At 39.1% G+C, this 25,102-nt stretch overlaps 1 protein-coding gene across 8 annotated transcripts in view; it reads left to right on the forward strand.

The window, feature by feature from the left end:
* The window catches only part of BLTP1 (bridge-like lipid transfer protein family member 1), a 214,456-nt gene that overhangs the window by 187,984 nt on the left and 1,370 nt on the right, over positions 1-25,102 (forward strand). For 6 of the 8 annotated variants that reach the window (XM_067530214.1, XM_067530220.1, XM_067530218.1 and 3 more), the window contains 12 exons: positions 409-588; positions 3,360-3,497; positions 5,187-5,447; positions 12,007-12,157; positions 13,116-13,273; positions 13,895-14,087; positions 14,319-14,533; positions 15,243-15,494; positions 15,962-16,165; positions 17,457-17,651; positions 20,015-20,149; positions 24,085-24,250. In XM_067530214.1, coding sequence (XP_067386315.1) covers positions 409-588; positions 3,360-3,497; positions 5,187-5,447; positions 12,007-12,157; positions 13,116-13,273; positions 13,895-14,087; positions 14,319-14,533; positions 15,243-15,494; positions 15,962-16,165; positions 17,457-17,651; positions 20,015-20,149; positions 24,085-24,250 — 2,248 coding nt within the window. The remainder of the gene's footprint in view (positions 1-408; positions 589-3,359; positions 3,498-5,186; positions 5,448-12,006; positions 12,158-13,115; positions 13,274-13,894; positions 14,088-14,318; positions 14,534-15,242; positions 15,495-15,961; positions 16,166-17,456; positions 17,652-20,014; positions 20,150-24,084; positions 24,251-25,102) is intronic. The other 2 variants (XM_067530216.1, XM_067530222.1) reach the window with 1 other exon arrangement.

The raw sequence follows: 25,102 nt of genomic DNA on the forward strand, positions 1-25,102 counted from the left end.
TGTGAATCTAACCTTTTAAAAATGCTCAAACCTCCCCATTGCATCCTCATTTTGGGTCAAACAAAAAATGTTTCATTTGACCCAGAACAGATTTTTTTGAGTCACCTAAATTTTCTGCATTTGGATTCAATTTGGCCTGATTTTTTCCCCAAGTTTTCAGAACTGCCAACAAACTAAAAAATTAGTTATTCACCCACCTGTACTGTCAAATGCATAGCGTAAACAAACTGAAAACTGTATCACTTGTCACATTGTAATTATCAAAATTTCATACAAAAATTTGACTTTCATCTTGATGGTGTTTCCAAGTAATGTTTTTTGTTTTTCTATCCTAAAAGAAATGTAAATGATTTTTGCACTGAGGTGCTAATTTGGGGAGTACACTGAGCATCACCCCTTCTGTTGTAGGTAATGTAGATGAGGAGCTCACTTCAGTCACTGGTCGGAAAGATTCTCTGAGTATTAACCTTGAGTTTGTGAAAGTAAGCCTGTCAAGAATAAGACGTTCAGGAGGTGCTTCATTTTTTGAGAGCCAGTCTGCAAGCAAAGCTGCAAGCAAGATGGATACTACGTTAATAAATATATCTGGTACTTACTAGTTTCATTTAATCTATATTGCCTTTTTCTGTGTTTGCCTAACTATAGAGGTGGTGTTCTCATGATAAGTACCATTCTTTTTCCACCACTTTTTATATAGATGTGAGTTCAAAACCACCAACATATGATGTGCAATAACAACATCTTTTAAGTGGGTCAGTGACCAAGACCTTGTGGGCTTTTTTTTTGTTTTGTTGACCTCAGGTGTCTGTTTGTGTATACATCCCCTTCCTCCTCCACTGTTGACTCATTTAATTTCAACTAGTAATTTCAAAACTTCACACATGTTCTTTGACTTCAGTCTGTGTGGGTTTACAGCCCTTTAGATTTTTGCTTTGATTTTCAGTATAAGTGAACTTTGAATTTGGCCTATGGTCATAAAGCAAAGAGAATTGTTACCCCTGAGTTTCACCCAAACCAGATTGAAACAATGAATTTCACAGGATTTGGAGGCGTAAATTGTATTTACTGAGTTAGTTCATAAACATGAAGGACCCTTTGGCAAATCTAGATGGGTTTCAGGTGGTTTTGAGGATTTTTGGTAGGTATTTCTCACAGCTCCAACAGTACCAGTAAAAAGTAATTTAAGTCATTACGTTTACTAAAATTACTATCTAGTATATTAATGATTTACATGGATGACTTTAATATTTTTAAGTATACTTCAAACAAATGAACTGTTATTTTCCAACAGTTTGTATGTTATCTTCTTTATGTGTCCATATAGATCCCACTCTGGATGCACACGAGCCTTATGCACGCAAGCTCAGAATCTTGGAACCAGTGTCTGTTGAGCTGTGCCTGAGCTATGTATGTCCTCATGAGTCCCTTCCATCAGATATAAAGAGCAGAGCAGCAGCAACCATCTGCCAGTTCCCTCTTGCTGTCCATGGCAATGATGTCATTGTCAGTTACTGACTTCAGCTAAAAAAAACAATTTGAGACTGTTCACCCTATAGTTTCAGTCTTTATCCAGATAAAATTTACAGCGTCCTTTCTTCCCAAGGCCTTTCCTCCCTCCTTCTTGCTGACCAACAGTTTTTCCATTGCACCTTGGTTCAGATAAGCTTTTACTTTTAAGATAACACTGGTATGTGGGGTGGGTTAAGACAGATTCCTTTTGTCTTACTTAAAACCATCCCCATCAGTCAGAGGCCTTCTTTTTAGAAACTTCACCTTATTGTATTAATTTGCATCAAACTTCATTCCTTCTGGCCTTATAACAGTATTTTCAAAGTCTTCCTTCTACTTGCTAGTCAGGGCCTTTCTTTACAACATATATATTTCCTTAAACCAAACTTAAGTTAATTTTAATTCTTTAATTTCATATTTATCCTGCCATTCCTTTTACATTGTCCCCCTTTTTTACTTTATTTTGGTCATACCGAAAAATAAATGTAATTTGTTCCTCGAAACTCTATGCCACTATTCATGCCAAAATGGTAGATTCAGAGCCTTTGGGCTTCAAACAATGTCAGTCTTTCAACAGTACATCACCAGCCACAAATGCTTTCTGAAGAGCTCCATCATTATGCCAGTATTTCACCAGTGGGGAAATCCAATTATAGACTTGTTTGCCACCAAAGATAGCACCTTATCCTCAAGACAGTATTTTTAGTCACCATTACATCAGGCAGAAGAGTCAGTAAACTCCAAGCTCTCATGGCTGACCCTCCTAAGACAACCACAGAGATGTGGTGATGGTAAAATCTCATGCTAAACTTATTCCCAAAGTTGTGTCAGACTTTCATTTGAACTAGTCTGTTAATCACAAATCACCCATTTTCTTTTTAAAAACCTATTCCTCTCCAGAAGAGAAGAAACTCAGCATCCTGGACATTTCAAGGGTCTTGTTATGTTATCTTGAGAGGGCAAAGCCTTTCAAACAGATTGTCTTTTTGTGGCTATCTCTGCTTCTAGAGATCAAGCCATCTCCTCCCAGAGAATATTGAAATGTGTTACATAGTGTATTTAAATCTGCTATCATATGACTGACAATCTTATCCTCCAAATATTAAAGCTCGCTTCACTAGAGCACAAGCTATGTTCTCTGCATACTTTAGGAACATCCTTGTGTCTCAAATGTGCAAGGCAGCCACGTGAACGAATCCCTTTATTTTTGTTAAATGCTATGCCTTTGACCTGGCTGCAAGATCAGATGCCAAATTTGGCATGATGATTTTATAGTCAGTGTTTAGTTGGTGTCAGTTAAGACTTCTCAATCACACCTTTCAGATGAGATGCTGCTGCTTTATCAGTCACAGTGGATCCACATGGACATATATTCAAGGAAGAAAGAACAGTTACCTTATAGTAACTGTGGTTTTTCAAGATATTGTCCATGTGGATCTCATAACCTGCCCTCTACCACCATTTTTTCAGAGTACTCTTTCTCTGGGATGATGAGTTGGTAAGGGAACTGAGGAATGGTTGTGTCACCTCTACCCTTTATGCCCTTGGGTGCAGATGGCACGAGTATGCACACAGTGTAGGTGCAGCCCAATGGACATTATTATTCAAAGATTCCAACCGTGCATACGAGGCACATGTGCGCCTAGAGTAGGATCCACATGGACATCATCATCTTGAAGAACTACAGTTACTATAGCATAAGTATATATTGTACTACCTCTTTTAGCACTCGAAAATGTTTGGTTAATATGTTAAATATGAGTAGCCTAAAAAAATTGAAGGGTAAATATTCAAATGCTAGATTAGATTTTTGAAATCTCTTAATATTGAGTATTTACATTTTTTATCAGCTGTCTGTGATATAGGATCTGCTTCTTTTAAATATGACATGCGGCGACTCAGTGAGATTCTGGCTTTCCCAAGAGCTTGGTATAGGAGAAGTATTGCCAGACGCCTTTTTCTAGGTGATCAAACCATAAATCTACCAGGTAAACTACTCCTTATTTTTCTGAAAATTTTTTCCATGAAACAAACCAAAGTGATAATTATATAATTGATGCCGTAATCCATGAGTAGAATGAGTAACTAGATAAAGTAGTAGGAACTATACTGTAGTATAGTATACCCCTCACATGGGCAGGTTGAAAGCAGGTATTGTCCAACTCTAATTCCTAGGAATTTTTCATTCACCTAAATGTTATGTATTAAGAAAAAGTCATTTAAAACAAATGTAAGTTTCAGCAAAATTTATGATTTAAATAGTGGAGTGGGGAGTGCGCTTAACAAATTTGCAAATGACACCAAGATGGGAGGGTTTGCAAGCACTTTGGAGGACAGGATTATAATTCCAAATGACCTTGACAAACTGGATAATTGGTCTGCAGTCAACAAAATGAAATTCAGTAAAGACAAGGGCAAAGTACTAGACATAGGAAGGAAAAATCAGGTGGGAATCTGCAAAATGGGAAATACTTGGCTAGGAAATAGTACTGCTGAAAAGTACCAGGGTGTTATAGTGGATCACAAATTGAATAGGAGTCAATTTGTGGGTCACAAAATAAATATGATACAGTTGTGAAAAAGGCTTTCATTCTGGGGTGTATTAACAGGAGGGTCGTATGTAAGATCTGGCAGGTGATTGTCCCACTGTGCTCAGCACTAGTGAGGCTTCAGCTGGAGTACTATGTCCAATTCTGGGTGCCAGTTTAGGAAAGATGTGGATGAAAAGTAGAGAGTTCAGAGGAGAACAACAGTCATGATAGAAGATTTAGAAAACCTGAAGTATAAGGGGAAAAAAACAGTTTAAAAAAAAAAAATTGGTCATGTTTAGTCTTGAGAAAAGAAGACTGAGAAGGACCTGATAAGTCTTCAAATAGTTTAAAGGTTGTTATAAAGATGACTATAATCTGTTGTTTTCCATGTCCACTGAAAGTAGGACAAGAAGTAATGGGCTTAATTTGCAGCAAGGGAGATTGAGGCCATGTCTATACTGACGGTGGCAAATTCGCCGCCGCCAGATTGATCTTTCTGGATCAACTGAGCGGTCAGTGTAGACCGGCTCAATCAATCAGGAAGTCGACGCTGGTAAACCACCCTCTCAAGTAGCGTAACACTGCGTAGACGGGAATGCTGTTCCCGTCGGTGCAGCACAGTGTAGACAGTTCGCAGAAGGGAAGCAGAGCAGTCAACGTGAGTTACGCAAGCTATTCTGCATAGTTTGTGTAACTCCCGTCGACTGCCACCAAATCTCCAGGTAAGTGTAGACCAGGGCTTGGTTTGTTATGAAGAAAAACTTCAGGGTAGTAGTTAAACTCTCCAATAGGCTTCCAGTGGAGGTTGTGGAATCCTAATCATTGGAGATCTTTAAGAACAGGTTGGACAAACACCTGTTGGGGATGGTCTCTAGGTATACTTGGTCCTTCCTCAGCACAGGAGGCTGGACTTGATAACTTCTTGAGGTCCCTTCTAATCCTACATTTCTATGATTCTATGAAAATTGTTAAAATAATATTAAGGTGACAATAAAAACACTAGAAGAATTTGAAAGTTACTACAATGACATTTGCTGGTAAGATTGAAATATATAAAACATTTCTCCATATGAAGGAGTAAATCATTTTGCTTCTGTTCAGTGTTAAATAAAGTTACACTGCACTATGGTCACTTTTCTGTTGCAGCAGCATCTGGTCCTGGAACACCAGATTCCATCGAAGGGGTAAGCCAGCATCTTTCTCCTGAATCATCACGTAAAGCGTACTGTAGGACCTGGGAGCAGCCCTGCCAATCTGCTTCATTTACACATGTGGCACAGTCACCCAATGTTTTTAACGAGCACAATACAAACAGCAGTATGTCACCTGGGACAGCATCACATAATTTAAAATCTCCAGCAGTTGCAAGATCCAGAAGTGTGTCTGATTCTTCAGTTCCTCACAGAGGTGAGTGCAGAACGAGATTTTTAACAATTCTGTATTTTTTATAGTGGTAGACCACCCTAAAATAGTTCCAGTAATTAAATAGAATGATGTGATATGCGATAGTGTATTGAGTCATCATATCTGTCAGAAAAGTCAGTAGGTAACAGTCAGAATGACTGACTTTGCAACTGTAAGTTTTCATTCTGATCTTGTATTCTTAGAGTGTTGTAGGTGGGATGGATATAAAGTAATTATATTGCTTTAAAAAAATGAATAATCTTGTTCTTAAAATTTTAAACAGGAAATTTAATCACAGAAAAGTTGCTAGCCTGTAAATATTTAAATTAAGACTTAAAGGCACAATCTTGTGAAGGTCTGAGTGCCCTTGGCTCTCACTGAAATGCTTAGCACCTTGCAGAATCAAATCCTGAAGCATGTATTTTTCCCTTTGTGTTAGTGCCTCCTTTTTGTGATAGGACAGAGTTTGAGAGCTACAGGAACTGGAGTATAGTTTGTCCATCTAGTCTATAAAAGACAATGGAATTGCCAGCACAAAAGTTACACAGCTGGGGGTGTGGTTCTGCAGTTTATCTCAATTTACAGTACTCCTTTCCTCTACCCTCATGCCCACGCAAGCTAACCTGGTGCTTCCCGCAGTTGGTCCACGTTACAGATTGGATGGGGTCAAATATGCAGATGACTGAGTCTCAGACCTATATTAGGAAGTACAAAATAAATATAGATGTATTTCTCTTTGTATAGAGGTGGCGACAGTAATGTGAATTTGTTCTACTATGACTGATTTGATTTTATGCCTTATGGGTGTAATAATGGTGGCTTTTTGGTGTGTCTACTATATTGATGCAGATAAAATTTAAAAAATAGTTTTTTTACTATAGTGCAATATCTAGAGAAGTGAGAGGACTAGTCTTTAGTCTGTATTGAGCGCAAAATATTCATATAAGCAGTTCAAAAAGGGAGAGTGAGCCAAAGAAGAACTTGTGGTTAGCTAAATATTTTTTTGAACTAGCACATATTTACACAATTTAGACGTAGTGCCATATTTTTAAAAATCACAAATATTATGTGAGCTTCCTATAGGAGTTAGACTGGTGAAATTCAAGTCAGTCAGTGTGACATACCGGGGTACAATACAGACTAATGAGAAGCTGTGTCACCCTTGCCCTCTAACCGTTGCAATGCTTTGCTTCTCTTGCCTCCAGTCTGGACTGCTCACAAACAGCCTCCATCATGGAAGTCACTCCCAGCTATGTCTGTGTGTATGCTGCAGCCAGCCAGCCACACTTTGCCTCTTACAAGCCTTGGTTATAGATCAGGGTGACCCAACTAACTCCCAGTCTTAGATTTTGCCCCAGAAATGTATGTCCCATACTGCCCACCATTCTCATGGACAATATATAAACTCAGTTATTGCTTTAATAGAAATAATACTTGCCACCCCACTGGAGTTTCCCTAGTTTATTAATAACAAAGAGACAGAGATTTTAAGTGAGTACAAGTATATGAAGCATAAATCAGAAATGGTTACAAGAAAAATAAAGATAAGTGCCTAACTTAAACTATGTTAAATTCAAAGCAAAGTTGCTCACCACACACTCTCAGTAGTCTTTCTGACCAAATTTCTTAGCTCAAGACCCCTTCTCCAGTTCAGTGGCTGCTTCCTTTGTCCTTTCTGGTAGAGTGAACTGATGAACAGAGAGAGAGATAGGAAGGGTCCCTGGGGATATTTCTTCCTCTTTTATGCTGTCAGTCCCACTCTTGGAAAATATTTCCAGCTGAGAAGATTAAGGGGACAGAGTCTATAGAGAAGGATGTTCCCTGCTGCTTTTTCCTCACCTGTTGGAGCTTTGTTTGATTTCCTTCCTGCTTGACTCTGTTTACTACTTAAATGCAAATTAAGCAGAGCACACATTCCTTTGTTTCAGACAGGCCTGTTTGCCAACCTCAGTTTAGAACATGTGTTAAGAATACTATACAGTAGAATCTTATAACTTCACATACAGTGTTGCTGCACACATTTTATCAGGACAGTAACGACCAGCAAATTATGAGTTTTCAAATGATACCTCACAAGGCATACTTTATACACAGATTATTACAATAATATATAGGGTGTGGACATCAGTAGGTTGTCACAGTCAGTTCTTCAAGTGATTGTCCACATGGATTCTTCTCTTGATGCACATGCACCCAGTGTGTGCAAGTTCAGATCCTTTTGGCCAGCATCATCCTTTGGGGCTGTACCTGCTCCCAAGATGTCCTTGTCCCTCCATGGACACCAAACTGGGAGTGTCTGTGGGTCTCTGTAGAGTAGCATCTTGTGCTCTTAACAGAAGGCATATAAGAAGGCGTGGACCCACTACCACTTGGTTCCTTCTCACCTGCCTGTGGCTTGAGACAGCATTTATGGTGTCCGCTGTTCTCTGCTTCCTACCTTTTATCACTTATTGTTAAATTGTTCATTTACTTAGTTAGTTCAAATTTTATTTTAGTTATTGTATTAGGTTTTAGTACAATCCTGTGCTTTGAAGGAGAGGGTCACCCCCTTCCAAACTCATGCTTTTTAGTGCCTTGGCATTTCCTGGGTTATATCTAAAACTCAAGAGTTCCAGACCTGCCACTGGTCATCTCCCTGTAGTGAGCGGTTCTCCAGCTGTCTCCAGTGCCTCAGAGAGACTCACGTCCCATCGAAGTGTAATGTCTGCACAGGGTTGGTTCAAGGGCAGGTCTCAAAAAGATTGAGAGGCTAGGGTGAAGCGCCTCTTAATGGAATGTTCCTTAGCTCTAGTGGGGTCCCACCTGATGTTGCCTCAACCTCCCCATTTGCTCTGATTGTGGCTGAAACCACAATAGCATCTCCAGAGATGATCTCTAAAAAGATGCCCTCCCTTTCTTACTAGGAACTCTAAGAAAAGGTGTAGATTACCTTATAAATCTGACTCTTGGGGATGATGCATCCTCAGACTCTGAGGTCTCTCTACAGAACTCTCTTTTGCCCCCCTACCACCTCTATCCTCTAGGCTCCTTTAGCATCTCCATCATCCACTGGCCCCACTGGTTATTTAGCAGGCTTCCTGCTTCTGATGTACTTACAAATTTTTTTGCTGTTGCTTTGAGTCTTTGGCTAGCTGTTCTTCAACTTCTTTTTTGGCCTTCCTAATTATATTTTTACACTTCACTTACCAGAGTTTATGATCCTTTCTATTTTCCTCAGTAGGATTTAACTTCCATTTTTTAAAGGATGCCTTTTGCCTCTAACTGCTTCTTTTACTTTGTTGTTTAGCCATGGTGGCACTTTTTTGGTCCTCTTACTATGTTTTCCAGTTTGGGGTATACATTTAAATTGAGTCTCTATTATGGTGTCTTTTAAAAAGCTTGCAGGGATTTCATTTTTGGCACTTTGAATTTCTGTTAACTTTCTCATTTTTGTGTAGTTTTCTGAAATTAAATGCTAGCATCGTGGGCTGCTTTGGTGTCGTCCCTGCCTCCAGGGATGTTCAATTTTATTATCTTATGGTCTCTATTACTAAGTGGTTCAGCTATATTTACCTCTTGGACCAGATCATGTGCTCCGCTTAGGACTAAATCAAGATTTGCCTCTTCTCTTGTTGGTTCTAGGACTAGCTGTTCCAAGAAGCAGTCATTTAAGGTGTCAAGAAACTGTTATCTTTGCATCCCTTCCTGAGGTGACATGTACCCAGTCAATATGGGGATAGTTGAAATTCCCTATTATTACTGAGTTTTTTATTTGTATAGCCTGTCTAGTCTCCCTGAGCATTTCATAGTCACTATCACCATCCTGGTCAAGTAGTCAGTAGTATTTCCTTACTGCTATATTCTTATCATTCAAGCATGGATTACTATCCATGGAGATTCTATGGCACAGTTTGGTTCATTTAAGATTTTTGTTTCATTTGACTCTATGCTTTCTTTCACATATTATGCCACTCTCCTACCAGTATGACCTATTCTGTCCTTATATATATTCTGTACCCTGGTATTTCTGTGTCCCATTGATTATCCCAGGGCGTGTCTACACTTACGTCGGAGATTCGGCTAATAGTCCTAATTGCACCAAGTTTCTGTGATGCCTATTATATCAATAGCCTCATTTTATACGAGGCATTCAAGTTCACCCATCTTAGTATTTAGATTTCTAGCATTTGTATATGAGCACTTAAAAAATTGTCACTTTTTAGCTGTCTGCCTTAAATGATGTAATTGAATGGGACTTTTTCATTTTACTGTTTCTCATCAGATCCTACCCATATTTTATCCTCTTCCATCCTCTTCTCCATACTATGATATAGAGAATCTCCATTAATAGATCTTCCCAAAGGGATGTTTCTGTCCAAACTATGTTCCCCTCCACACCTGCCAGCTTTCCTTCAGCCCTTAGTTTAAAAAAATGCTCTACAACCTTTTCAATTTTACGTGCCAGCAGTCCGGTTCCGTTTTGGTGTAGGTGGAGCCCATCCTTCCTGTGTAGGCTCCCCCTTTCCTGAAAGGTTCCCCGGTTCCTAATAAAACTAAACCCCTTCTCCCTACACCATTGTCTCATCCACACTATGAGACTCTGCAGTTCTGCCTGTCTAACTGGCCCTACACGTGGAACTGGAAGCATTTCAGAGAATGCTACCATGGAGTTCCTGGACTTCAATCTCTTACGTAGTGGTTATGAGGCAAGCACTCTGGCTCCAGTCTTCGGAACTCCTGAGGTGCAAAACACCATGCAAGATCTCCCCTTTGAAAGACCCAAGCTCTTCAGTGGTGACATGGATACTTAACTCCAGTTCCTTAAAGACTCCAGGGCAACATTGTGGTCACTGGAAATATATGTGGCTGCAACAAAGAGGCATTTTAGCAGGTCTGTAAGTGCACAGTGTTCTAGGCTGTTTCAATACCACCCGCAGCAGACCTACCTCATATCTTCGGAGCCTCCTAGGAGGAGATCGGGACCACTAACCAATGTGCACCTCTGTGTAAGAGACCATTTTGATAGGTTGGTCAAGGGCCTCAAACAACCTCTCCCTCTGGATCTTTTGCTCTATGACTGCTATATACCCCTCACCTTTGGAGACTGCCTATCCCACTTCCTACATGCCTAGGACATGCATCACCACAGACAATGGGATTGTGTAGGTGGTCAGTGTGGGATACTCCATTCATTTCCATTCTGCCCCTCACATCCCTTTCAGTCCTCCTTCAGGGCCACCCTCACGAAGATCTCTTGAAGCAGGAAGTCCAGTCTCTCCTGCACTTGGAGTTATCAAGCCGGTTTTTCCTGAATTCATCGGAAGAGGGTTCTATTCCAAATATTCCTGGTTCCCAAGACAGACAGAGGCTGGAGGGTGATTCTAAATCTCAAGAACATGGACATCTGCATCCTTTCATGGCACTTCAGGACGATAACCTTAGCCATCATAATTCCATCCCTAGACTAGTTTGTCACCCTCAACCTCCAGGATGCCTACTTTCATACAGCCATTCACTCCTTCCACAAATGCTTTCTGCACTGGTTAACAGACTCAGAACATTATCAAATCTGCATCCTCCACAAGGGTCTTTGCCAAAGTCTTCTCAGCAGGCCAGCTCACCTATGTTGGTGGGGTATTGCAGTATTTCCATATTTGGATGACTGACACCTCAGGGGTGACTCAGTTCTTGAGGTTCAGCTGGGAGCATCTAAGGCACTAAAACTAGTTCAGTCCCTGGGCCTTTATGCATCAATCTAAAAACAATTACATGAACTCCAGTCAGTGAATAGTCTTCTTTGGAGTTAATTGGAGTTGACAGAGCTTACCTTCCCAAGGTAAGTTTCTCCACAAAGTCCAGTCTGATTTCTACCCTACAGCACAGTCCACAAACAACTCTGAGGGCCTTCCTACAACTCCTAGGCCACATGGTTGCAGGCACAAGGTTGCACTTCAGTTGTCTTCAGGTTTGGCTGAGGGCTGTGTACACCGCAAACAGTCTTTCCAAACCAATCATGGTACTGCCAAACATATCAGACTCTTTTAGGTAGTGGAAGAACCCACTGATGTAGGATCCCCATTTTCACCTTCTCCACCCTAGAAAATCCTCATGACAGACACTTCCCTTTTGGGCTGGGGTTGTACATCTACAAGGGGCTGCAACACAGGGCAAATGGAGAGCACACCCAAAAAAGAGAGCACTCTTCATCAACATCCTAGAACTAAGGGCATCCATAGGGATATACAGTTGCTGCAGCATTTTTAGCTTCATGGTTGTTAAGAAACTGAGTGGTTCCTTGTTTGCCCAGAACAGCACCTCGTGCTTCCAGGCTAGGGTATATATGTGGACACTGCTTTTTTACAATCTCCATTTGAGAGTGTATGGGCGTGCATGCATTCTACAGTGGAGCACCATAGGGACACAAGTTCTTGAAGAACTCAAGTTACTGTAAAGTAAGTAACCTTTCATTCTGTGATGCTCTGAATCTAGTATCAGTCTTGTCTTCTGTTGCTGTCTTTCAGTATTAAAAACCTATAAGTTTTAGGAAATGCCTTTTTCAGTTTTTACTTTCCTCTATTTTTAGATACACTCTCGAAAACATCAACTCCATTTAATAAATCAAATAAAGCTGGAAGTCAGCAGGGGACACCTTGGGAAACGCTGGTTGTGTTTGCTATGAATTTGAAACAATTAAATGTCCAAATGAATATGAGCAATGTAATGGGCAATACAACGTAAGTAGAAAAATTGGTGTTTTAGCAGATTGATGTTTGATATTTTAATTTGCTTGGGAAAAGACTGTTAGATGTTCCCCAAGGACATTCAAAACTTGCAGTCTTCTAGGTTATTTGTATTTTTATAGCTTTAAATCCTGCCATCCCACTTTAAATGCCCCTAGTGAACGACAGTGGTGTTATGTGATCTCCTGACTTATGGTCTACTTGAAATTAAACTAAATATTAACAGCCACTGAGGCTCCACTCAGAATTCAGGACTTTGACATAAAATAGCATCTGAGATAGCCTCACTGGTCTCTGGAAAGTATAATCTGCTCTATCCTAGGCAGGTCACTGGCCACAGGAACACTACATTATATGCACAGCTGTTTCAACTGTTAGTCAGCTTCTAAATTGCCAATATAGGACATAGGAAAATCAGAATACCATCTGTGAGAGGCACAAAGCTGCAGAAAGGCGGATTTTCTATCCATTAGGTTTGGGCCCAACCCTCCTATATTATATTATTCCTGCTTGGGGGGGAAGTAACATTTCATTTGGAGCCAGATTTTGTGTTTAGAGAGCTCTGTTCTCCAAAGGTAAATTACTGCAGAGTGTAATAGATCCATGCTCTTAGCAATTCTGTCCATTCCATGTTTTAGTGTTGAAACACTCCAAGGCTGAAAGTTTGAGCTATGAAGCACCTCACCAACAGATGGCGCATGTCTAATCACTGCTGAAGAATTACATCCAGTAACTTGTGCTCACACCTTAAGTGTCTGTACTTTCTGAAACAGCACTATTTTGTCATTTGGTTTTTCTCATTTGTGGAAATGTATATATTTCTTGCCCCAAACACTGACTGAAAAATAACTGTGCAGTAAAACAACTATTCACATCTCAACAGTTCCTGCATCCAGTTGTACTTTGCAGTTTGGAGGTACTCATGCATTGCGTCTTTTCATCTCTGTTTCAGATGGACCACCAGTGGTTTGAAAAGCCAAGGTCGTTTATCTGTGGGTAGTAACAGAGACCGTGAAATTAGCATGTCAGTTGGTCTGGGAAGATCACAGTTGGATTCCAGAGGAGGTGTGGTTGGTGGTACCATAGATGTTAATACCTTGGAGATGGTGGGTAAGTTGGAAAGACAAGTTTTACAGTTTGTTATACAAAGTTCATTATGAATAACCCTAGTACAATGGTATTCTATAAAAATGTAGTGTTCTGAACTGTCAATATTTTTTACATAATGTGAAAAGCCAAAAGCATGTATGTACTACAAAACTCTATTATGTGAACTTATTTAATTATATAAACAGACTTTGGCCTAGACTTTCACATGCTGGACCCATTATCCACTGGGAAAGTATGGGGGGGTTTACAGGAGTCAGTTGCAATTCCCTGATTCTGGGCTGGCTGTCTGCCTCCAAGTCAGGATAGCTCTAACCTGCACTGTCTGACTGTGGGTCCCAAGTGGTCTACCCATTGAGAATTGGAAGAGTACAACAGCACTCCAATGTGCCCTATAGCTCCCCAAACCCCTCCTATGCTGGGAACTTCAAGAGAAGTGATGTAAGAGCTGGATATGCCAGACCTATAACAATTTGGGGAATTCCCAAAGCTTAAGACAGTTCAGTGACTTTCCAGCCCCTTTTCACCACCAGAGTGGCACAAAGGGGCACTAGGATTCATTAGACAATCTGGTCCTTTATTTTTAACATCTTGTACATCCCTCATTGAATTATTCTGTTTCAGCTCATATTTCTGAACATCCAAACCAGCAACCCAATCACAAAATTCAGATTACTATGGGTTCTACTGAAGCACGTGTTGACTATATGGGGTCCAGTATCCTTATGGGAATCTTCAGTAATGCAGATCTTAAACTACAGGATGAATGGAAAGTTAATCTGTATAATACCATGGATTCAAGTATTTCTGATAAAAGGTAATACTTCTTGCTGTACTTAATGTTTCTAATGTCTATTTCTGTCCATTTATCTCATCCAAAAAGGTCAAAGGATGTACATATGCATTTTTTCATAAAAGATCATTAGGCTATATCTGGTGACAAAAATAAAATAATGCAGGATATAAAAGCAAAACCAAGTCCCTTTTAGTACTGAATCAAATATGAACTGAACTTATGGTGAATATTCTTACTCTTTTTATATTCTAGTGAGATATTTGTCCATGGAGACCTGAAGTGGGATATCTTCCAAGTGATGATTTCAAGATCAACTACTCCAGACCTGATAAAAATAGGAATGAAGCTTCAGGAGTTTTTTACTCAGCAGTTTGATACCAGCAAACGGGCTTTGTCTACCTGGGGACCTGTTCCTTATCTTCCTCCTAAGACCGTGGCTAATATAGAGAAAAGCTCCCATGAGCAATGTATGTATTATAAAAATAAAAAGCTTAGTTATAAAGTACTCTTTTTAGATCAGCTTTTTGAAGTATTAGCTTTCCAGTATTGGTAACGCTAATGAATATGAGTAGGTCCCCTGGAATTTCAAAGCATTAATATTAGTCTAACAAGATATCATGTTAAAGCTTCAGTACTTCTGCAACAGATTTTTGTGACCAGGATAGCCTATACAAATAAAGTTCTTGTGTATACACACTCTTGTGTAAATAAAGAAGTAGAGCTGGCTGATAATTTTGTTATTTTTTTTGATGAAAAATAATTTTCCACTAAAACAAAAACTCATGTATTTTGAAAAACTGTGTTTTGATTTTTCAAGGTTTTCTTCTTTCCCCCCTTCACTTTTCTAGTGGTTAAAGAAGTGAAAAAGTGTGGGAAGGAGACCCCCCAAAATTAAAATCCTTTTAAAAAAATTCAAACTAATCTAATGTTTGTTTAAAATTTTTCACAAAAAAATGTGAAAAAGTCAAGAAAAATGTCTCGCAAAATGGACAATAATTGTGTTTTCCAAGGCTTGTCATGAAAATTATATTCTATTTTTGAACTACCTTCACTCTGAAGTGAATCCGTTTCTCTTAATCAAAGATGGAGGTTAATGGCCAATAAAGGTTCTAGGGATTTTCACAAAGTTCACAATCATGTTTAAGGACCTTTCTATATTTGTGTTTTTTCCTCTAGTGCTGGATGCAGCCCATCATCGCCACTGGCCAGGGGTTTTGAAGGTAGTATCTGGGGGCCACATATCTTTATTTCAGTTTCCTTTACCAGAAGATGGAATGCAGTTTGGAGGATCCATGAGCCTGCATGGAAATCACATGACATTGGCATGCTTTCATGGACCTAATTTCCGTTCAAAATCTTGGGCATTGTTTCACCTTGAAGAACCCAACATTGCATTTTGGACAGAAGCACAAAAAATTTGGGAAGATGGTAACTAAAGCCTTAATGCATCCTTTACTTTAGAACCTTTTCTTGAACTATAATTGACATTCACTAACCAAGCAAAGCAGCTTTCCTAAACTTTGAATCAATATTGTTCTTTTCCCAATAAAAGCTTCTACCTGCATAAAATAATGATGGTGAACCAGAGAGAATATGATATTGCCTCTTGTTTTGTCTGTTGCATAAAGGAAAAGAGTTGAGTATAATATTTGATATGTCCTTTATTTGAAGGCTTTATATTACCAAAGTAGGAAGACAGCCTTCTTGCTCTAAGACTTTTCTGTCTATCAATAGGGAAGGTATAAATTTCCTACCACTTACGCTTTAACATATCTTTACTCTGTCGTTCACTAGAATTACTCCTGATTTATACGTGTTCTAGTGATAGGAGGATCAAGCTCTATAATCCTATTATTCTTTTGAGAATGTATATATTTTTTTTTACATTTACATAGGTTCTAGTGAGCATTCTACATATGTAGTACAAACACTGGACTTTCATTTGGGTCATAATACAATGGTCACCAAACCCTGTGGAGCCCTAGAAAGTCCTATGGCAACAATCACCAAGATAACAAGGCGCCGCCATGAAAACCCACCCCATGGAGTTGCAAGTGTGAAAGAATGGTTCAATTATGTTACTGCTACAAGGAATGAAGGTTAGATTCATATTAATTAATTTCTGGCCTGATTGCCAATCACTGCAGAATGTGTTGACTTAAAGCTGTTGAAGTTAAAAAGGAAAAAGGAGTTTAGCTCAAAAGAATAGATATTTTATGTTTCTAGTAAAGCTGAACCCCTATAATCCATACCTCACTTATTTGAAGCCCTGTTACTCAGAACTGGGTCATGTCCCCCAGGGTTTCATATAAGTAATGCTAGAATACAAGTGATTTTTTTAGAGCTTTCCCTTTAAATACAAGTTGTTCTTTGCCCCTTACCAGGAAATCAGAGACAAGTGAGGGTGGACTTTGGCATTTCAAAGACTGACTATCACAGCAATACTCTTACAGATACTTGGATGCTATGTGTGGGGCAATATAAAAACCTAGATAAACTTCTGGCTCGATTCTTGGAGCCTTGGAGCTGCAGGTTTCAGGTCCCTCAGGCTTATCAGACTTTTAAGCACCATGCACTTGACAAGCTATGCACACATGCACATTGTTTTGCTCTTTAAGTATGGAGCTAACAATTCAATTATTCACTGCTTATATGCAGTCCAGTCTTTTAAAACATAGGAAGCCTTATTGCAAAACCAATTTATTTCCTGCTCAGAACCGTTGATCTACCAAACTTGAGGTTTCAAAGCTTAACTAGTTTTGGAATTATTCCTTGGAGGTGGAGATGAAGCAAAGTGGTCACATTTATTATAACTGGGAATTTTAATCTCTTCACATTCAATGTCCAAAATTAAGGTGAATATTTTTGCTAAATTCCAAGTATTTGAAAACGGGGGATTACAACAAAGATTGTTTTGCAACTTTAATTAAAATGGTTGTTTCCAGAGAAACTGTTACGAAAACTTCATGTATATGTATACTACTTAAAAAACCAAAATGATAATTTGTAAGTCTTCTGTCCATTCTTTAGATCACTTTCTTAAAAGCAATGGAAAACATGAATATAGTGAAGATTTATGGGCCCTAGTATTCTTTCTCCTTATTGAGGCAAAATTACCTGAAAGGAGTAAGGAGCATGGAATAATGCTCCAAGGGTGCTGTGGGAATGATTTGAGACTTACCCTTACCTATGAATAAATGTATTTCCTAAGTGTTCTCAGCCCAAACATTCTTAGGAGTGAGAGACTGGTCTTTGAAATTGGAATACCATGTTGCAGTGCAAAACAAAACCATTGTTCGGCTAGATCATTTGCAAATCCATCTCCTTGAATTATTTTAAGGCTTTTCAATAAAGATTGCTGAATTGCAGCATTTGCTCTTACCCATATAGAACTAAATCTGCTTCGAAACGTTGATGCTAATAACACAGAGAGCAACACAACAGTGAAAAGCTCAAGTTTGTTAAGTGGATTCAGAGGAGGTTCCAGTTACAACCATGAGACTGAAACCATCTTTGCATTACCAAGAATGCAATTGGACTTTAAATCCATTCATGTTCAAGAGCCACAGGAGCCTTCATTACAAGGTACCAATGGACATCTTTTTTTCTTTTTTCTCTGGCTGCTCAAGACTATTACCTGTACTTTACTTCTGATCGTGCAGTAGTATAAGAAGAATTTACTCGACTAAAGTAAATGGTGTTACACTGGTGTAAAATTGGTCTGAGAGAAGAATTAAATTTTCATTATCCTAAAAACTGAAAAATGCAGGTACTTTCTAGTTCCTGTTAACTGCAGAGAGAGCTCAGCACTTCTGAAAATTAGGCCATTTAGGTGCCTACCTTAGGTTTCCAATTTTTTAACCTTGACCAAGATGGCCATATTTTATATAAGCTTATCATTACGTTGGTTAACTTTTCCACTACTTCCAAAATGGGCATGTTTGACCTCCATGTCCAATAGTGTCCATTAAAAGTATACAGGCAGCTGATAGAGCTTCCTATAGTTTAGGTTTGCTGTCACAAATTGGGAGTCGGTATGGTTCCACACATTGCAATTCTCTTAAAAATTACATTGGGGGGAAAAACTACATAAAACAAACCCTAAATTGCCTTTTTTGCCTCTGTCTTCACGGACAAGATCAGCTCCCAGACTACTGTACTGGGTGGCACAGAATGGGAAGGAGGCGAACATCCCGCAGTGCTGAAGGAACAGGTCCAAGACTATTTAGAAGGATTAGACATACACAAGTCCATTGGGCCGGATGCAATGCACCCGAGGGTGCTGAGGGAGTTGGCTGAGGTGATTTCAGAGCCATTGGCTATTATCTTTGAAAGCTCATGGCAATAGGGGGAGGTCCCTGAGGACTGGAAAAAAGCAAATATAGTGCCCATCTTCAAAAAAAGGAGGAAAGAGGATCCAGGGAACTACAGACCGGTCAGCCTCACTTCAATCCCTGGAAAAATCATGGAGCAGGCCCTTAAGGAATCCATTTTAAGGCACTTGGAAGAGAGGAGGTTGATCAGGAACAGTCAACACGGATTCACCAAGGGAAAGTCATGCCTGACCAACCTGATTGCTTTCTATGATGAGGTGACTGGCTCTGTGGATGTAGGGAAGGCGGTGGATGTGATATACCTTGACTTTAGCAAAGCTTTTGATACTGTCTCTCACAGTATTTTTATCAGCAAGTTAAGTAAGTATGGGTTGGATGAATGGACTATAAAATGGATAGAGAACTGGCTAGAGCATAGGGCACAACGAGTAGTGATCAATGGCTCCATGTCTAGCTGGCAACCGGTCACAAGCAGAGTGCTCCAGGGGTCGGTCCTGGGGCCGGTTTTGTTCAACATCTTTATTAATGATCTGGAGGATGGGGTAGGTTGCACCCTCAGCAAGTTTGCGGATGACACTAAGTTGGGGGGAGTGGTAGATACCCTGGAAGGTAGGAGTAGGATACAGAGTGACCTAAACAAACTGGAGGATTGGGCCAAAAGAAATCTAATGAGGTTCAACAAGGACAAGTGCAAAGTCCTCCACTTAGGAAGGAAGAATCCCATGCACAGCTATAGACTGGGACCGACGAGCTGGGCAGCAGCTCTGCAGAAAAGGACCTGGGGGTAACAGTGGATAAAAAGCTGGATATGAGTCAGCAGTGTGCCCTGGTTGTCAAGAAGGCTAATAGCATATTGGGCTGCATTAGGAGGGGCATTGCCAGCAGGACGCGGGAAGTGATTATTCCCCTCTATTCGGCACTGGTGAGGCCGCATTTAGAATATTGTGTCCAGTTTTGGGCCCCCCACTACAAAAAGGATGTGGACAAGTTGGAGAGAGTGCAGCGGAGGGCAACCAAAATGATTAGGGGGCTGGAGCACAGGACTTATGAGGAGAGGCTGAGGGAACTGGGCTTGTTTAGTCTGCAAAAGAGAAGAATGAGAAGGGTTTTGATAGCGGCCTTTAACTATCTGAAAGGGGGTTCCAGGGAGGATGGGGCTAGGCTGTTCTCGGTGGTGGCAGATGACAGAACAAGGAGCAATGGTCTCAAGTTGCAGTGGGGGAGGTCTAGGTTGGACATTAGGAAACAATTTTCACTAGGAGGGTGGTGAAGCACTGGAATGGGTTACTTAGGGAGGTGGTGGAATCTCCATCTTTAGAGGTTTTTAAGCTGAGGCTTGACAAAGCCCTGGCTGGGATGATATAGCTGAAGTTAGTCCTGCTTTGAGCAGGGGGTTGGACTAGATGACCTCCTGAGGTCCCTTCCAACTCTAATATTCTATGATTCTATGAAAGCTGGACAGCCTAAAACTTCTGGTATTTCCTATCTTTTGAGTGCTTGATTTCGCAACCTCAATGTTCTTTTAAGAAATTTTGTGTTTAATATAAAAAAATCGAGATAGATTGTATATAAATCACACCTTACAATATGCTAAAATTATTTTTCTTTGTTCAGACACCAGTGTTAAACCAAAGGTGGAATGCAGTGTAGTGACTGAATTCACAGATCACATTTGCGTAACGATGGATGCTGAATTAATCATGTTTCTGCATGACTTGGTGTCTGCTTATCTTAAAGAAAAAGAAAAAGGTTTGTGGTTTTTGGGTTTGTTTGTTTGTTTGTTTTAAAACCCTCTTTATGCTGTAATATAAATGTACCATTTTATATTATGCCACTTATGTATGAATTTATTTTTATATATTGCTATTAATACTATAAAGTAAATTTGGTTTTGTTTAATTGAAAGCTTGCTTTTTACGTGTTAAGTTTTCGGGAATGTTTAATGTTGGCCTAATTCTGCTCCCATTAAAATCAGTGGGAATAGAATTAAGCCAACACTGAGCAAGTTTGAAAAATGTAATCTAACAGTGTAATTTAACTGAGATTGTCTTCCAAAGAGCACTGCTAATGACTCAGATTTGTTCTTACACTAACAAAAATGTCTAGGAGGCTTTCCTGGCTGTATTATTGGACTGGAAGTCAAGAAACTTGGATTTTGTTCCCTGCTGTGTAACTGATGAAATGTGTGACATGGGGCAAACTACTTTATCTCTGTGCCTTAATTTTGCATGTTTATTTTAACTTTCTTTGTAAAGCTCTAAATCGGGGTGGACTGACTTAAATCAAGGTGACTTAAATAACCAAGTGGAAAGCCTCAATTTAAATAATTGATTTTAGTCAATTTCTCTATCTGTACTTGCTTTATTTTCTAAAGAGAGGTGCATTGTCATTGGTTGAGATAACCATTAAAACGTTGATTTACAACTAAATAGAGCCTTTAGGCTAGATTTGGTACATATTTTTGCTACCTAGGAGGGTACGCTATAACTATATATATTTATTTAAGCAATTATATAGTTTATTATTTTTAGATTCTTCTTAATTGTACATTTTTAGTATGTTAGAAAATGGTGAATGATATATTTGCTTATTTACCACGTAATGAACTTTTTGCTCATGACTTGTGTCAAGATGCATTAGGATGTTAACTAAAATTTAATACATGCACAAAAGAGCATACCATATGGCTTTTTAACCCCTTAATACAGTACACAACTTATTGTGCCATATTTATAAAGCTTGTTAGAAGTTAGAATTGTAAAAACATCTTTCTTTCTATAGAAAAGTAGCCTTTAACTCTGTTTTTCATAGAGGCTCATGGATTCAGCATATTTATTTTTTAAATGGCTTAAGATATTATAAATGTAGGCCTTAATATATTTTGTATTAAATTAAGATTTTATTTTAAATGTGTTTATTTTTAAAAAGAAAAAACTTGTAATTTAGATGACCAATAAAAACAATGTTTTATTTTTTAATTATCAATTTTTATCCATCCTGCAATAAATTAAAAATGCTATAGAAAATCTGTGTATTAGTTTATTATACACTAAGACTAAGTCCTCTAATCTTTAGCCAATGTAAACTAATATAAATAACTATTCATTCTTTTGTATCCTTTGTGTATACTGACAAAAATAATTGAAGCTAGAAAGTTAAAACCTAGCTTCCTTGATCTCACAAAAATCTAAGGAATAAACAAACTTTAAAAACTATAAAAACTAGTTTATAAACTCAACGTTAAACTTCACTTAAGTGCAGGTGAACTTCGCCATAAGTGATGTAACTTACATCATCTAGGGCTGTATAAGAACTATTGTATTCTGTGTATTGTATTTGACATAAATATAAAGTAACCATATTTTAAGGCACCTGAACAGAGGCAGTTAGTTTTAAACTTAACTCTACATTTCCTGATTTCTGATTGCTTAATTTGTCAACCTTAACATTGCAGTAATGTTTGTTTTTATGTGCAACATATTTATTGTTAAAACAACGAGAGTTTTGTAGCACTTTAAAGACTAACAAATTTACTGACACTTTGGTAGAGAGGAAGAATTTCCACCCTGAGCTATATTAGGAACTTGTAACTTTCTGGATAAATTATTTTTTGGGCTGGAATCTTTCATGTTTGTTCTAAACTCAGTGATGTGTTTGTTTTTCTTTAAGGATAGTTTGAGAAAATGTTTCATGAAATACTTGAACATGTGTATGTTAAGAAAAAAAAATCTCTTCAGATTTTATTGGACCACTTAAACCCACTCAAACCACTTAAATCCATTAGATCTTTTTCTGGTGGAGTTAAGTTTGCACCCAGAGTGGTCTTTTTGAATAAATGCTTGTTGATTTGTGTCTCTTAACTGCATGCTGAAAGAGTAGTCACCACTTATATCTCTTTTTAAATGCTTTTGTGAGTAATTAGTATTACAGTGCTAATATAGAAACATAGTTAACTAATTTAAATATAGGGAATACCATAATATTGTGTGTACACACACAAAATTATAAAGATTTAATGGTGATTAGTCTAAATACATATTTATTTCAGTGATTACACATTCTAATAGTGCGCAACAGTACCTTAGTTTGAATCTCTGACTACTTATATTAAGTTGAGAATTAAACAGAAAACTATGTAAATGTAATATTGCTTAAGATTTTACATTCATAAAAAATAGCAAATGTTGCCACAGCAACTATGCTTTGGATATGCTTTTGTGTATTTATATAAATAAAATCAAGGCAAAAGGTTATCTCAATGGAGTAGCAGGAATGCCACCCACCTGCCTCAGTAGGTGGGGGAACATGATTTGGCTGATGATGAAGGGGGACAGTCCCAGCAGCAAGGGAAGGAACACTTGCTGAGGGACACCAGGTAACTTGTCCCCCTGGGAGACTGTGGAAATCTCTAGCACCCACTGGCCACTTGTGTGTGTGTGGGGGGCTGATTGGCCAGCATTTTGTAGCTCCCAGGATTTAACCTGAAGCCTCTTTCGGCTCTGTTCCACCAGTCCTGCCCTACCCACTCCGAACTAGGAATGGGAACCCAGCCTGCCAGATGCTGTAGGTCTAGCCAATAGCCCGTTTAGGAGTCAGGAAGGAATTCTTTTTCCTCCCATGGGCCAAGTGGTAGAGGTCAGGGAGTTTTTTGCCTTCCTTGCAGCACTTTCAAGAGGGTTAAGTAGGAATGTGTTTAGTACATAACTGGGTTGAATTGTTCATTCATCGCAACTTGTGGCAAGTTTTACATTGTGAGTAAAAGGAAAAAGTGAACAGTTCTCAAAGGTACAAGATCTTGGATTTGCTGATGGGCCTTGGGCTCATAGGGTAAGTGAGACCTCATGGCCTTCACTGGCTGAGGTCCCCACCCTTCTGCACCTTTTGTCCCCTTTGCAGAGGGGAGGGTGCTAGGACTCTGTAGGTCTGTCTCCACAGCAAAGAAAAACTCTCAGCTGGCCCATGCCAGCCGACTCGGGCTTGCAGGGCTGTTTGCAATGCTGTTTCACGAGCTCTGGGACCCTGCAGCATGGGAGGGTGCCAGAGCTCAGAAGTCTACACAGCAGTGAAACAGTTCTGCAAGCCCCAGTCAACTGGCATGGGCCAGCCCTAAGTTTTTCTTTGCTGTGAAGACCCTGAGAGACCTAAGCCCTGAGAATAGACTGAGGTGAGCGTACCCTGTAATCCCTGCATTGGAACCAAGTAAATGGATCATGGGCGGAGAGCACCCTTCTCCTGTGCTAAAGTTTAATAAAAGTTGCAGCAGGCCACTTACTTCCGTCCATGTGTCTGTCCTCATTTTGCTGCTGTGTCCTCATCAAGGTATTTGAGAGGGCAAGTACAAATGCAGTGAAAGTCATAAATATGGAGTTTCTGGTGTGTGTGAAGACCAATGTTATGCACAGATGTTTGCATTTAGTGTGAATAGTTTTTAAAATGTATATGCACAGTAAACATTACATTGATTATTAAGTTATTTAAGGTTCATTAGACTTGAGTATTTTAAGAGTTTATTTTTACATCGTGTAACATACCCTTAAATGAGGTTAAAGGAGCTTAAAAATTATATTCCTAATGCTTGTTGTAGTAAGAACTATTCAAGACCAGCTTGAATTTAACACTTACTTTACTACCAAGTCCAAGCAATGCCGTGAAGAAATTTTACAATTTTTTTTTTCACTTTGTAGCCATCTTTCCGCCTCGTATTTTGTCTACTCGGCCAGGACAGAAAAGTCCAGTTAGTGTGCTTGATGAGAATTCCACTGAGAGAGATGCAGAAGAAAGCATTACTTACACAACTGTAGACTGGAGAGAATTTATGTGCAATACTTGGCATCTGGAACCTACACTTAGGTAATTAGCGGGCTTATTTTGCAGTATTTTTACATTTATTTTGGCTAATAGTATTATCTGCAGACACTATTCTTCAAACCACAGATGATTCAATTTGTTAGTGTTAATCTACTGAGAGCTGGCCTTATAGAAGCTGTCATAGATTCTGCTTTGGCTATTAGATGCTGATAGAAAGACACCTGGTACAGCATATCAAATGTCATTTGATAACAAATACTGTGTAATACCATCATTCATCATAGGCAACGGATCATGATGTATATGTAAGAGATCTAGTTACTCACTGCCTGATGAATCCACTTATGGGTGACAAGCCCAGTTTGAGAGTAGCCACTGGATAAAAGCACTGAAAGTTGTACTGCTTAGAACTGCTGCACATATGTAAGATTCTCAGGTACTCAAGGTCAAGCAAAATGCAACTCATTAAGGACCACACATTTATCTGCCATTACCTTCTTCTGCTATTGTCAAATAATCCTTTAATTACCAGTTTAAAAAAAATTAGAATCATCTTCTGTTCTGTCAGTATGTTTTCTCTTGAGAATGTAAGCTGTTGGGGGGAGAGCGGGGGGTCAGGGACCTATTGTTTTTAAAATTTTTAAAATGTGTAACACTTGGAGGCTATAAAAATATAAAATATAACTTGATGCAGTCAGATGAGAAATATGAAATTTCAGATATTCACTGTTGATTAATATCAGCTGGTTAGATCCCCTGCTTTCTCTACAGATGTAATGTAACAAACTCCTTTTTTCATGCAGGGGAAGTTCCCCCCCCCCCCCCCCCCCCACACTCCACCCCCGTCCATTTTTACAATCAGAATGCAAGTAATTAATGAAGTAGTACTTTTAA

This window comes from Emydura macquarii, unplaced genomic scaffold, assembly GCF_026122565.2.
Source record: "Emydura macquarii macquarii isolate MOO-44397 ecotype Brisbane River unplaced genomic scaffold, CSIRO-AGI_Emac_v2 contig_3044, whole genome shotgun sequence".
Classification (NCBI taxonomy): Eukaryota; Metazoa; Chordata; order Testudines; family Chelidae; genus Emydura; species Emydura macquarii.